This window comes from Chinchilla lanigera, unplaced genomic scaffold (genome assembly GCF_000276665.1).
Source record: "Chinchilla lanigera isolate Chin_1 unplaced genomic scaffold, ChiLan1.0 scaffold00068, whole genome shotgun sequence".
NCBI lineage: Eukaryota > Metazoa > Chordata > Mammalia > Rodentia > Chinchillidae > Chinchilla > Chinchilla lanigera.
In genome coordinates this window covers 8,730,915-8,745,197 of record NW_004955469.1, presented here as the reverse complement: position 1 = coordinate 8,745,197, position 14,283 = coordinate 8,730,915, and the positions used below count along the sequence as shown (strand labels likewise).

At 53.3% G+C, this 14,283-nt stretch overlaps 1 protein-coding gene across 1 annotated transcript in view; it reads right to left on the bottom strand.

Annotated features, from left to right (window-relative positions):
- Positions 1 to 774: 774 nt before the first annotated feature.
- The window catches only part of Kcnk3 (potassium channel, two pore domain subfamily K, member 3), a gene marked incomplete at its 5' end in the record, with an annotated part of 33,675 nt that continues 20,166 nt past the window's right edge, over positions 775 to 14,283 (bottom strand). Inside the window, 1 exon segment of the mRNA XM_005400437.2 lies at positions 775 to 1,785. Within this exon segment, the coding sequence (XP_005400494.2) occupies positions 848 to 1,785 (938 nt within the window).

Genomic DNA, 14,283 nt, shown 5'->3' with positions numbered 1-14,283 from the left:
AGTAGGCAGGACTTTGTTTTGGGAGGCTAAAAATCACCCTACAAATGTAAGAGTTGTTGATCAGCAGTCGGCAGCCAGGAATGGCAACTCCGAGTTTTCAGTCTCAGACTCCAAGGGCAGTGTCTGGAAGGCTGGGGGCCCCCTCCCCTGCGAGGACGCCAGGAGAGGCCAGCCCTGCAGACAGGGCTCTCTTGCTGTCTTGTCTGTCTCTCTCTTGCTGTCTTGTCTGTCCTTTCTTTCTGTCCTGCCCTCTGGGGACTAGCTTTAGGGACTGCCGGGGTTCCACTTTCTCCATACTGCAAAGCCATGCAAAACAACACAGAAGGTAGTGGGGGCTGGGAGACACAGCTGGGGAGGAGGAAGGGGAGTGGGGCTGAGTAAGGGTGACCTGGACAAAGACACCCTGGCTTTTGGAGCCAAGGGGAGGTGGGAGACCTGGCAGGACAGAGGTATAAATAGAGATGCAAAACGTACATGGAACACGAAGTCCCCTGGGGCGGTGGGGGTCTGGGTACCAGCAGGGCCTCTGAGGACTGGGGAGCTTCTTAGATTTCCCAAAGGACAGGAGGCTCCCAGCTTCTGCCTTCCCTCCTCGACCCCCTTCCCCTAAGTTTCACATTTCTTGGAATTTGAAGGGCTTGGATGGGGGGCTCCAAGGGTCCTAAGAGCCCAGCCTCCTGCCAGCTGGTGCGAGCAGGCACAGTCGGAGATGGGGGCTGAGGGACAGAAGTGGGGGCACGGGGGAGTCCCACGGGCCAAAGGCGGCTTGGGGGGCCCTCCTGGCCCACCCCTGCCGCACTGGGCCGAGCCCCCATCCCGCTCGCAGGGGCGCCAGGCCCCGCGGAGGTCACACGGAGCTCCGGCGCTTCATGAGGCCGCGGAAGGTGGACAGGCTGTGCAGGCCCGTGGACACGGAGCTGATGGCCGAGCGCTGCGTCCCGCTGCACAGGCAGCGGTGCGAGGGCGTGTCGCTGTAGCGGCCGCCGCCTCCCGGCGACGAGTGGCTCTGCTCCACGCAAGTGTCGGACGTGGAGAGGTCCCGCGGGATGATCATGGGGATGGAGTACTGCAGCTTCTCGCGGCTCTTGTACCAGAGGCAAGAGCACATGGACTGGAAGTGCAGCACCTCGGCGTAGACGTTGCGGAAGCCGCCCGCGCCGCCGCCCGCGGCCACCATGGACGAGGCCGTGTCGGTGGTGTGCACGCTGTCACCCACGCCCGCGCTCAGGCAGCTCAGGCCGCCCAGGCCGCCGCCCCCCGCCTGCCCGTTGCGCGTGAGCAGCGCGCGGTGCTCTGCGTCGCGCTTCTCGTCCTCCGCGTTCATAGTCATGAAGCGCAGCACCACGAGATTGAGGAAGGCGCCGATGACCGTGAGGCCCGTGAGGATGTAGACGAAGCTGAAGGCCACGTACTGTGGCTGCGTCTGCAGCGCCTCGTCCTTCTGCAGTGCCACGTAGTCGCCGAAGCCGATGGTGGTGAGCGTGATGAAGCAGTAGTAATAGGCCTGGAAGAAGGTCCAGCGCTCGTAGTAGGAGAAGGCGGCCGCGCCAATGCACAGCGTGCTGATGCACGAGACGAAGCCGATGAGCACCATGTTGGCCATGGACACGTCGGCGCGCCGCATGCCCAGCCCCTTCTTGGCGCGGTGCAGCAGGTACCTCACGAAGGTGTTGATGCGCTCGCCCAGGCTCTGGAACATGACGAGCGTGAGCGGGATTCCGAGCAGCGCGTAGAACATGCAGAACACCTTGCCACCATCCGTGCTGGGCGCTGCATGGCCGTAGCCTGGGGAAAGCGGGGTGGGGGAGAGGAGAGAGAGCAAACGCTGTGGGTTGCGCTTTCAGGGACCTTGGCCTCTGTTCCCCCCACCCCCTGCCGAGGGATGGGCCTCCGAGGGATGGGCCTCCGAGGCCTGTGTCCCCGGGCAACGCCCCGGCCCCAGCTTTGCGCCTTTGCAAGTGTGCTTGTTGACAATTCCAGAAGGCAGATAGGAAGGAAGCAGTCCAAGGACACGGTGTTTGGAAGCAGAGCAACCCGAGTTTACCCTCGAATCTGCTTGGCTTCAAAACTTGGACTGTTCTGTATACCTAGTGAGGGAGGCAGCTCCTGGTGCTGCTGGGAGCAGGTGAAGGCACAGCCATCCCAGGCTTGGTTTCTGGTGCAGTGTCATGGGCTCAGGGCATGCTGCCTATCCTCTCAGGCCCTCAGCGTCCTTGAAGATGAGGGAGGTTGGACCAAACAGGTTCTGACATCCTGTGATTTGGCATGGAGGGAGGGAAACTGAAGCCTGGATAGCTCCTTGATGATTTCTCTACTGGCAGCCAAAGCTTACAGTGGGGCAAGGGGCTGGGACCTTTAAGCCTTCCTGGGGCAGCTGGCCCAGCAGTGGCAGAGAGGAAAACAGGAGACCCATGAGGGCCTCTCCCAGGTGGATAAGGGAGTGTTCCTGCGTCCTTGTCGCCCTTAGTTGGGGGCTGAAACTCTTGGGTCTTCCTGTAACTGTGGACTCAAAGAGGGTCTGTGCTCATGGTGTGTGACAAGAGCATTGGCAAAGCAGGAGCCTGACCGTCCCTCCAGGTGTGTTAACTGTCACTAGCCAGGCTGTCTCTGCACCCCTCCCCCAGCTGAGCCAGGAGCCAGGGAGAGGCAGAGCCTCCCTCTGAGCGAACCATCAAATGGTCTTGAGCCAAGAATTCTGCCTGGCTACATGGAGGGAAAATGACCCTGGACGGGAACTCAGAAGCCTTGCGCACAAGTTCTGGCCATGTCACTAGGGGCTGTGAAACCTTGAGCAAATGATTTCTCTCTGATCATGCCTGTTTATTTATAAAATGAAGTCTGCTGGCCTGGCCCTGCTTCTTTCATCAGACTATTGAGATATTTACTGCCTTTATTAGTAGAATTATGATAGCTAGTCATGTTGCTCAGTGGTAGAGCACTTGCCTTGCATGTGTGAGGCCCTGAGTTTCATCCCTAGCACCACACAAAAAAAAAAATTCTGGTGATAAAATAATGCTGGTTGCCTTTCCAGTTTTTCTCTTTTTCTAAACCTTATGAAATCTTAACCTAATACTTCTTTCGGGCAGTCTTCCTGGATTCTTCACAGCAAAAAGTGATCTTTGCCTTACTTGGATGTTCAGTTTTGAACTCCAGGGCCCCAACTACATCCGGCTAAACACTAGCTTTGGGGGAACTGCCTGGGCTTGTCGTGTTCCCCTCTATCTTTCACCTTTGTATTGCCAGCTGCTCTGAGGGAGTCCCCAGAATACACTTCAAGACTAAATTGCAGGACGGGATACTGTATGCTTTGGTGTTGGATCTGAGTTCAAATCTCAACTCTTCCATAGACTAGCTCTGTGTGTGTGTGTGTGTGTGTGTGTGTAACCTGTCTGAGCCTTGGTTTCCACATCTGTACATGTTTTTTTTTTTGGTTTTTCCCCGGTACCGGGAACCGAACTCACGACCTCGCGCTTGCCAGGCAGGGGCTTTTGCCGCTGAGCTAAATCCCCAGCCCCTGGTTTCCACATCTGTAAAATGGAGCTGTTAAGTCACTGCCTCACAGGGCTTTGAGGGGGGATAAGTGAGATAATATATGTGATGCACTCAGCCTGGGGCCTGGGGTCTGGGACATATAAAGGGCTCAGTAATGGCTCACTGCTGAATAATGAATGAAGGGCCAGATTACTCTCACGTTTCCCTGAGAACACTGTGTGGAGGTGGGGGTTGCTGAGTTCCAGTAAAGCTGGAGCCTCTGTCAGCCCGAGGCCATTGCATCTTGAAGCTTGGTGTCTGGGGACAGCTCTTGAGGTGTGTGAAGCTTTGGGGCTGCCCTTAGAATGAGCTCCCCCAGTCCCATTGTGGCATCAAGCCAGGACCCTGGACAGCTGAGCTATTGAGCCTCCGTGCCTGGCCAGTCCGTACCCCAGCAGGGTGAGAACAGATTGTGCCCGCCAGTTCAGCCTCAGCAGCCAGACCACAACTCACCTCGACAGCTGGGCAGGCCCCCAGCCAGAGCTGCTTCTTATCCTGTCCTTCCCTGTGCCCCGGGTGGGAGGACACGGCACTGGGGACAGGGAGTGTGAAGCGTGGACTTGGACCCAGCTGTGTAACCTTGGGCGAACCCCTACCCCTCTCTGGTCTCACTCTGTGTAGGGGGCGGGGATTGAGTTAAAGCTATTAATCCCTGCTGTGGCTACCTGCCAGGGCTGCTTCCAAGAGTGAAGAAAGTCCCTTGGCACCTGTGCCTCAACAGATGCAGCAGTGATGGGGTCTCACAAGAGGGGACCTGAGTGCGTAGTCCAGGTAGCAGACCCACCTCTGTGGGGTCAGGAAGCCACGGTCATCCTCGGGATGGGTGGGATGCCCTCTCTACCACCTCACTCATCCCTTCCCTTTGTTTGTTCATAGGCTTTGACTTCTCCTGGCCCCCATCTCTTAAGAAAGCCCAATGCCTGACTGGCAGCCCTGCTGGCTACCGTGGGCTGCCTGTAAACCACCTCCATCCCTGCTCCTGCCGTGACCCTCAGCAGCCACCCAGCTCTACCTCCACCAGCTGTGCCATTACCACCTCCCCACACCTTTCTTTAGTGCCCTCTTCCTGGCCTTTGCTGCCAGCCCCAGTGCCCTCAGGACCCGACTTCAGCCACAAGGGACAAACCCCTCCCCCTCCACTCTCCTCTATTAAACAGCGACTGGCAAAGCAAGTGACTCACCCAGGTCTGACCAAGGCTTTTACCAGGATAGAGTCTCCTGTCGCACCAGAGCCACTGCCTTGTCCAGGGCAGCCTTGGACTGCTCGTGCCTGACCTTGGGTCAGAAGCACCTGGCTCCCATTGTGGGCTGAGACCTCCCAAGCAGGTACAGTTCTTCCAGTACATTTCTAATATAATCCTCAAAAACTTCATACAAGGTCACTATTATCCCTCTCTCTACTTTATAGTTAGGGTCAGGAAGTCTGGAGAGAGCTAGTAAGTTGGCCGTGACCACCAGGCCTTTCTGATTCAGTGTCTGTCCAGTGCATTGGAGCTAATGGATCACCCTAGGAAGGGAAACTGAGACCCAGAGAGAGGAGAGCATTCCACTTGAAGCCTCAACCTCAGGCACTGCCCCAAGCTGGATGGGGCACGAATGGGAACTGGAGAGTGACACCAGGCAGACAGACGCTTCTCCAGATGTGGGGCCCGGGGTCCGCACACTGAACTCCTCTGCTTGTCCTGCTGTCACTGGGTGGAAAGGCAAGGGAGCTGCGAGGACCTGCTGGCGTGGGTGCCCAGCTTGGAGGACAGCCAGCTAGGGTGGAGCAGTCCCAGGGGGCTTTGGCTTCTGGGAAGTAACTGTAAGTTTGGCAAGCTCCATCTGCCTGCCAGCAGGCCTGCTGCCTGCCCACTCCCTGCCTGTGTCAGGCTTGACTGCCAGTGAGAGGCCAGAGGCATTGCCCACCACCTCCTTGTCCCATCCTGTGAGTCTCTGGGCACAGGGCTGTGTCCCTCAGTGGCGTCAAAACACACAGGTTGCTTTTGGAGGGGCTGATTCTCATCCAGAAAACCCTCAGCAGGGCTCTCCCATCTCCTCCTCTCCCTGCTTCTCTTTCCTGAATCCACTGTGGATTTAAAGATTCTCAGAGCCAGGCCTTTAGCGGTGCGAGCTTATACTTGGTCCAGTGCTTACACCGATGAGAAAATGGAGAACTAGAAAGGGAAAGCAATCTGATCAAGGCCACACAGCTGGTGAGTGACAGAACCGGATTACAGCCCAAGGTACTTGATCACAACAGCAGTGTATCATTCACTGCTGGCTGGCTCAGGTGTAACCAGAGCTATACCTGTTCATTCCACGAGGGCCAGCAGCTCCTACTCTGCAGCACTGTAGCTAAGAGGTGGCTCTGGAACTGGCTGGAGGCTCAGAAGTCACCTGAGGAAGCAGGTGAAGAAATAAATGTGAACTGGTAGCCTAAGTATCTCAGGGTAGAAGGAAACTAAGGGGTGGGACGGGAACTCTCAGCCTCTGTTCTTTTCTTTGCATCCTGGTGTCACCAAGGAGCTCAGACCCTGGCTGAAGCTCTGTCTTGCAGGAGCACTCAGGGGCCTGGAGAGGTCAGGCTGGCTGTCCTTCTTGCTGATCTTTCTGCCTGTGGGCTGTTTCCTTGTAGTCAAAGCGCAGGGAGGCACTCTGAGCCCTTGGTGATGGCCTTGGCTGGGCCGGGCTGCCTGCCCCACCTGGCCTCTTTTGCCTGCTTGCCTGCTGCCTGAACTCCTCCCAGCACAGCTTTGGGTGGAGGAAACCTTGGGGCTGGAGGCAGCTGCTGGGGTCTGTCCTGACCCAGCCGGGACTTGGTCTTCCTCTTTCTGACCTCCTCATCTCAGTGGCGTGGGCAGACAGGGCATGCTAGGAGGGTCCCCTCTGTTTTCACTGCTATGGACGCCTTGTGCTATTTTCTCTGTTCACCTGCCCGGTTACAGAGTAAAACTTCCTGTCAGGTCTAATTTATGAAGTATGATATGTTCATACTACATAGATCAGACACTGAATAGATTATTGTTAAGGCTACAATTAATTTATTTCCCCATCAAGCTTAATTAAGAACATATCTGCCAATCAGAATTTCGATTAGCATGGGATAATTGACTGAGTGAAGTAATAGTATGTTTGAAGTACTGAAAAATAGATAGGCGGTCTCTATAGTTTAGGGGAGGAGATAAAAGCAAAGGCTCTGGAGTCAAATGGCTTTTAACCTTGGTCAAGTTACTTAGTCTTCTGGGCTTCCTTTTCCCCATCTGTAAAATGGGAGCACTGATGATGTACTTATCTCATAGAGTTGCTGTGTAAGTAGACCTAAAATGCTTAGGACATTGGGATCAATAAAGACTAATTATTAATATGAGTATTTGGGGGGAAGCTGAAGATTATATGGTCTTTAACATTCCTGCTAGCAACAACGGTCTATGATCAGTCTTTCCCAAGGTTAATTCCCTGGAATACCAGCTCCGTGGAGTGTTAATAGCTGTTAGATGAAAAAAGGGTCACTCTGTTAAAGTGGGGAAATGCTGGATTAAATAGGATTTGTTGTCACTGACTTAAGCGCATACATTTTTCTCAGAGCCATGCATGTGTCACTGTGCAAGGCCATTCCAAACTAGGAGTATGTTCCTGTTTCCCACTGATTTTATCAAGGAACATTTTTCTCATAGCGCATATTACTGGAAAAGCGTTCCTTGGAGTGCTGTGTTTGCAAAAGACTCCTTTGGTGCATCAGGAACCTCCCAGGTCTTTTGTGTAGGTCTCTAACTTTGAGAGTCTCTGCTCTTTTACCTCTGGATGAACTAGAAATGCATACTCCTTGGCAGTGCCTGACTGTACCCTGTCTCCCTGCAGACCTACTTATCTAATGTAAATACAGCCCTGGCCGGGCTAATGTTTGTCCCGAGGGAAGATGGATGGGGTGACCTGTGGCCTGAGATACTCAAGGGCTGCAAACTCTGGGTTGATGCCTGAAATGGTTTATGCAGACATGGGTGCCTCCTAGTGGGAGGCCAGGCTGGCTGCTGAGTGGCAGAGGACAGTCAGGCCTGAGCCAGGCCAGGGTCACCTAGCAAAGGGCCCTTGAGGACTCTGCCTCCTCAGGGGTTGAGGCACTGACAGGGAGTCACCCTTGGCCGATAGTTACAGCAGTGTGGAGCCAGGAAATGGGACAGAGGCTCCTGGGAGCCTAATTGGCATGTTAAAGGAGATGAGGTGGCAGGGGTGGCAGTGGGTGCCCAGGAAGAAGAAGGGGTACAGGCCTGGTGGGAATGGCTGGGAAGCACAAGTGCTGTCCTTCCCTCTTGGAAGATCTGCTCAGGTGCCATCATTTTTAGGAATCTCCTGGAAACTTCCTCCCAGTGCTGGAGAAGGCCCCCTCTGCCCCCTTGAGCACCCCCCTTTTCTGTGCCCCCAGGGTGCACAGGGGAGTCCTGCAGGCGGGAAAGTCCCCTCTATGTCCCACACAGGGCCTGGTGAGGGTCACTGCTCAGCCCAAAGGCCAAGGTTCTGGAGGCTGTGGGAGAAACATCCCCTCAGACGCCCATCTGGGAAGGCATGAGGCCTTTGCTGACTCTTGGACTCTCCTGCCCTCCTGAAGTTCCCCGGGCCCTTGAAAATGAGGTCGGCTTCAAGGCCCCAGAAGGAATCCCCTTGCCTCCAGCTTGGCCAAGCCCAGAGTTAGGCCTGGGAAACCATTAGGACCTCTTGGAGCTGGGGTGGGGGTGGGGGCCAGCCTGCAGAACTGGGTCTGGAGTTTGTCGCCCTCCGCCCTCTGAGCTGCAGCTCCCAGGAAGGACAGCTCTGAAGCACAACACCAACACCTCCCTCAGCCCTGCCCCTTCCCAAGGCCTCTCTTCCCATCTTCCCCATATCGCCTCTCTCAGCTCCTGCCCGCACCCTGAACCCACAGGTCTCTCCTGCCCTCCTCCTTCCACCTTAGCTCTCTCCTCCTCTCTCTTTAGTGGTCTTCCACGCACAGGTGCCCCTGCTACTAAGGGGGTGGGGCTTCTGGTGTAGGAAGGCGCCCATCCTCCACCCCATCCTCCCCAGGCCCACGTGAAATGGGGGAGCTGAGAGGGAGGGAGGGAGGGCGCTGGTGTCATGGAAAATCCCGACGGCAGCCAAGGTCAGTGTTTGCAGACACAGCCTGGCCTGGAGCCAGCCCTGCCTCCTGGGCCAGCTCCCTCCGGCCGTCCCAGCGGCCAGCTTGGAGCAGGGGCCCTTACAGGCACCCTGGGGCAGCGGCCTCAGGAGTAATCAGGGCTGGAGCATGGCACACTATGTAGTTCAACTTGCCTGTTTTACTGATGAAAAAACTGAAGCCCAGGGAGGAGCAGGGCCAGCCTCCGGTCACAAGCCAGTGACCAAGTGAAGACTGTTCTAGCGTGGTCCTCTTAGGTTGCCCCATGCCACACAGCAGTCTGGTCTGCAAGGCCAAGGAATTTTAGTAAAAACCATTAAAGCAAAGCCAGTTTGCGGCATGACTGACTCAGGCTGGTGATGTGGCCAGGTAAATAGATAGATGATCAACCAAGTGCAGTGATCTCAAAACGGTTTTCATCTGGGAGTAAATCAGATGAACTCTCTCAGTGGAAGTGTGTTGAAAACTTCAGTGTCCCATCCAAAGCAGAGGTTGTTGCCACACGCATTATTGAAATGTGTGGCAAAGGTGGTCAGTGTCTGGGGAGGGATTTGTGACAGGGGCAGAAGGAGGGCTGGAGGTGAACTTTGGCTCCAGTGCCAGGGATGGCTTCATGGAGGAGGTGGCATTTGTTCTGAGCTCGAAGGATGCAGGGTTCTGACAAGGGTACATGGTATATTAGGGGCTGGGAAGATACACCCCATGGCGTGCTCACAAATGGGGGTGGGTGGGGGCCTTCAAGCTCTTACAAAGACAGTTTCATGATCCATGGAAAGCAACGTAGAAAGGCATCTGCTTGGGGACCCTGTGGTGCCACTTCTAGGAATCTCTGCTAGGAACATAACCAGAGATTGGAACAAAGATTTATGAACAAGGATGTTTATAGCAGCATTTTCATTGTGAAAAATTGTAAACAGTCCAAATGTTCACCAATAAGATTTGGCTAAACATATTAAGGTATATTTATGGGGCAAAATATTGTGCAGCCATTAAAGTGCTGCTCCTGAGGAGGCTTTTAATTACATAGAAAGCTACCATATCATGGTGAGATCCCATGCTAAAATATATAAATATGAAAAGTGTATGTACACATACGGGCACCCACAGACAAAGAAGCTGGGAGGAAATACACAGTTTATCTACGAACAACGGGCTTGTGATTGGTTTTAATTTTCTTTTCATACATTTTATATGTTCTGGAAAACAACTATTACTTTTATAAGTAGAAAATGATGAATATAACAAACCTAACAACAACAAAAGTTTTCCTGGAGCTTTTCTGGAGCAGAAAGTTCAGTTGAAAAGTGAGAGTTGTTGAGGTGGGCAAGGGTTAACCTCTGAGGAGTTTCGAAGGGTGGGCTGAGGAATAAAATTCCTAATTGGAAGGCAATGGGCAGCCTCAGTAGGGGAGAGGTAACCCTGGGCTGGGGCTGTGGGTGGCAGAGGAGGATCAGGGGCAGAAGGATTCATTAACGTGGTTCAGTTGTCATGAACTTAACGCCTGAGCTAGAGGGAAGCAGAGAATTCAAAGGTTCAGAGGCGAGACAGGGAGCAGGAAAGAAAGGGGGAGAAAGCAAAGAAAGGAGAGGGGAGAAGAAGGGAGGAGAGGGCGGCTGAGTGGACACACAGTGTGTGGGATGCCTTTGCATTTTTGGTTGGACCTGTGAGCTCCAAGAGGGTGGGCGTTGTCTTTTTTGTGCATGACCGCATGTCCCCCATAGCTAGAGGGAAGCTTGGCACAGGGCTGGTGCACAGTACATCTCTGCCAAATGAATGAGGCAGGGGCGGGGACATCCAAGATGAGTCTGAGGCTTGAACAGGCTGGAGGCAGGGATGATGGATGGAGTGTGAGGCCAGGGTGGGCGATGCCACACCACAGGGCAGCAGCCCTTGGAGTCCTGGAAAGGGCACTGACCTGACACATGTGGGAACTGTCTAATGCACCAGATGCCATGGCCTGGGCCTGTGTCCTGTCTGTGTCCTTATGACTCCCTGGACAAGGGATCTATGAGAGCTCAGAATTCCCAAAAGATTGGATGTGGTGAGGTTTTAATTAAATGAATCTGCCAGGGACAGCCTGGCTTTGAGAAAGGAGTTCTATAGCCCAATTTAAAGTGGACTTGGCCCTTTCTGCAGATGGCTGGCAGTGCCAGTCCTTCCTGCACACTTCTTTGAAGGCTTCATCTGATTCAGGCGTCTGGTGGACCGATCATACACACTTAGTCCCCTGGACTCTTCCCAGTTTGCCCATGGAGGAGAAGCAGGGGCCCATTGGCATCTCCATGGTGGGCTCCCAAAGGGAGCTACTTGCATCCAACTGGGAGCCTATTGGGCCTTGGAAGCCACAGTTGTCAGCCCAGGTATCAGCCTAAGAGCCTGGTACCTGAAACCTCACCCTGTGGTCAGCAGTGTGTGTGGGGGTGGGCAAAGGGCGAAGTTGCATGGGTGTTGCACAGCACCCAACTAGAAGCCAAGTGGCCCGATTGCCGTGCTACAGGACAGGGTTCAGCAACTGTTTTATTTTCTTATGTGGTTCTGGGATGGAACCCACACTGTCCTGTACTCCAATGCTCTACCACAAACAGTGCTCTACCAATGAGCTACATCCCCAGCCCAAAACTTTTTTATTTACTTACTTTTAAAAATAACTCTTCTCTCTCTCTCTCTCCCCCCTCCCTCCCTTTTCTTTCTTTCTTTCTTTCTTTCTTTCTTTCTTTCTTTCTTTCTTTTTTTTTTTTTCTTTCTTTCTTTCTTTCTTTCTTTCTTTCTTTCTTTCTTTCTTTCTTTCATTCTCTCTCTCTCTCTTTCTTTCTTTTTCTTTCTTTCTTTCTTTCTCTCTTTCAGATGTTTTGAGACTGGGTCTCCCTCTGTAGTATAGACTGTCCCTGAATTCACCATGCAGCCCAGACTGGCTCCAAACTTGAAACCATTCTCCTGCCTCAGCCTCCTGAGTGCCAGGATTATAGGTTTGCACCACATCTGCCAAACTTTAAAATAAGGGCCAAATGGCAAATGTTCTAGGCTTCCCAGGTCCCATGATAGTCTCCTGCCCCTGAAGTAGTCATAGGCATGTAATGAATGGACATGAATATGTTCCAATAAAACTATTGACAAAAACAGGTAGTGGGTGAGATTCAGCCCATGGGCCCTAGTTTGTGGAGCCTGCTGCAGTGCCTCTGACCTTCAACTTTCTTACCTAACAAAGGAATATTAGATTAAAAGTTCCAATCTACTCCTCCATCCAAGTCCATCTGAAAGGTTACTCCCTCTGATTTCATCTACCTAAACAAATCAGTGCCTTTCAACATCCTTCAAACATCCAACCAGCACACATTTTTGAGTCCTTAAAATTACTATACTCTACATTCTAAATCCAGAAAAATAATTTCTTGTATTTCATTTGTGCAGAGCTTTATCATATACAAAGCAATTTCTGTTCATTCTATTGTTTGAGCTGCAGTCCTATAGAGGATATATTATTGTTACTCTGTTTTACAGATGTGGAAACGGAGGATCAGAGAGACAAAAAGATATTTATCTCAGGTCATAAGTGCTAGAACCAAACTTGAAAGTCAAAGGCAGTTCTCTTTCCACTGTACTCGGCCAACCCAGGACTTTTCCTCCTGGGGTAGAAGTCAGAAGACCTGGGGTTGGGCTCCACTGTGTAATCATAGGGAAGACTCGCCCTCAATGGCCTCATGTACCTCCTCTGGGATGTGAAGAGGCTGGAGGAAATGTTCTTGAGGCCCTTCAGCATTCTAGGATCCTGACTCTTCTGTGAAGTCATGGTCTGTCCCCCACAAGCAGTGGAGGGAGCTATAGTCTCAGTAGGAGGGTCAGACAAGTGTCACTGGGACTGTTGGGTGACCAAGCAATGCCCTGGGCCCCCGGGGGCACATAGCACCTCAGCTCTGGTGGGCACTGATCAGATGTGGTGGGGAGAGTGAGGACCCTTGGGCTGGCCCAGCCAGCACGTCTCTGAGGACTAACATTCTCTCAGTTGGAGCAGAGGGCAGCCACGAGCCCAGATCGCGTTGCCCACTGGTGCTCCAGACAACCTCCCTAAACATGGGTCATGTGGAATCAGGAGTAGGCGGCCACCTGTTCCTGCCTGAGGCTCCCAGGGCCAAGACAGGCCAGAGTACTCTGGGAGTCTTATTCATCTCCAGCTTCTCCTTCCCAGCCACAGAGCCCTGAGGGACCTGATGTCCTTTCTTCTCCTGGAGCCCCTCCCAGCGGGGCTGAGTTCTTGCTTCTTTGGCTTGTTTGGCTGCTACTGTTTCTTAGTTTAGCCTCTTTTTGGCCTCTCTGGTCTCTGAGGCTTCTTAGTAGCTCAGTGCCTGGCATGTTGCAGCAGCAGTAATGGTGGTAGTAGGAGTCATAATAGCAACAGTAATACTAGTAAAGCACACATTTAGTGAACATTTGTATGCCAGACACTGCAGCAAGTACTTTACGCATATTTTATTTGCTCTTCATAGAAATTTTATAAGAATTATATCTACTTGACAGATAAGGAAACTGAGGCACAGCAAGCTTCCATAACTCATTCAAGCCACACAGCCAGTGAATGAACTGAGTCAGGGGACATGCTCAGGCCTGTCATCTTGGACAGCATGACCAAAACTTCTGGGGCAGATGCTGTGTTCTGGAAGGCAGGAGCCCCGAGTCTCATGACTGAGCTAAGGCCTGGAGAACCGGGACAAGGCCGTACACATGCACGGCAGAGCCAAGCTTGCATTGGCCAAGTCTGGACTGGGATTAGGGAACAGGATCCATGGTCCCTCTAAGCAGGACCTACATGAATTGCTCCTCCTAATATTGACACGGGGAGAGTAGGCAGGTGCTCCCTCCAGCTACAATTTCTCCTCCTTCCCCTCCAGCCCCTTCCTCCAGAAGAGGGGCCCAAGAAAGCACCGCGTCTCTGTAGAGATCTCTGCGCTAGCCTGAGCCACATGGCAGGAGGTGGAGGCTGAGGCTCCCACAGGCTGGGGAGCTCGTGGCTGACTCTGGAGGAAGACACCAACCTCTGGCAGGGGGCTGGAGTGCCTGGGAAGGCTGAGTAGGAAGCAAGGGCCCCAGGAGGCTGCAGCACTTGGCTGGGCTCAGGGATATCAGCTGGAAAATCAGTGAGACAAACATGGCTTCATTCCCTCTTAACTGTCTTCATTAATTAATTGAGTGAACATTTCTTAAGCACTCACTACTTTGTGCCAGGCACCAAGCTAAGTGCTGAGAGAGGATGCAGAGATGGAATGGTGGGTCTTGCCTTTTGGAAACAGTGAGTGGCCGGCTGGCGGGGTGGAAGAAGACCAAGAATGAAGACTTGCCCCAGGATCCACCAAGTCTATGCAGGCGGAGTGGGGTTGGGAGGTGGATCTCATGGAGGCAGGCCTGCAAGACCAAGTCAGTGGGGCCAAAGGCGTGGCAGTCTTGCCGACCTGTGGCTGGGAGCGTGGCATTTTCTGCACTCAGCGGCCCCCAGAGATGGCCTTAGACACCTGGAAGCATTATTCAGGGTGAGGGTGAGCACCTGGCTGGAGTGTGGAGCCATTTGGATCAAGGTCAGTGTCTGAAGCCATACTCTGTCTCCTCTCCTCTCCTCTCCTCTCCTCTCCTCTCCT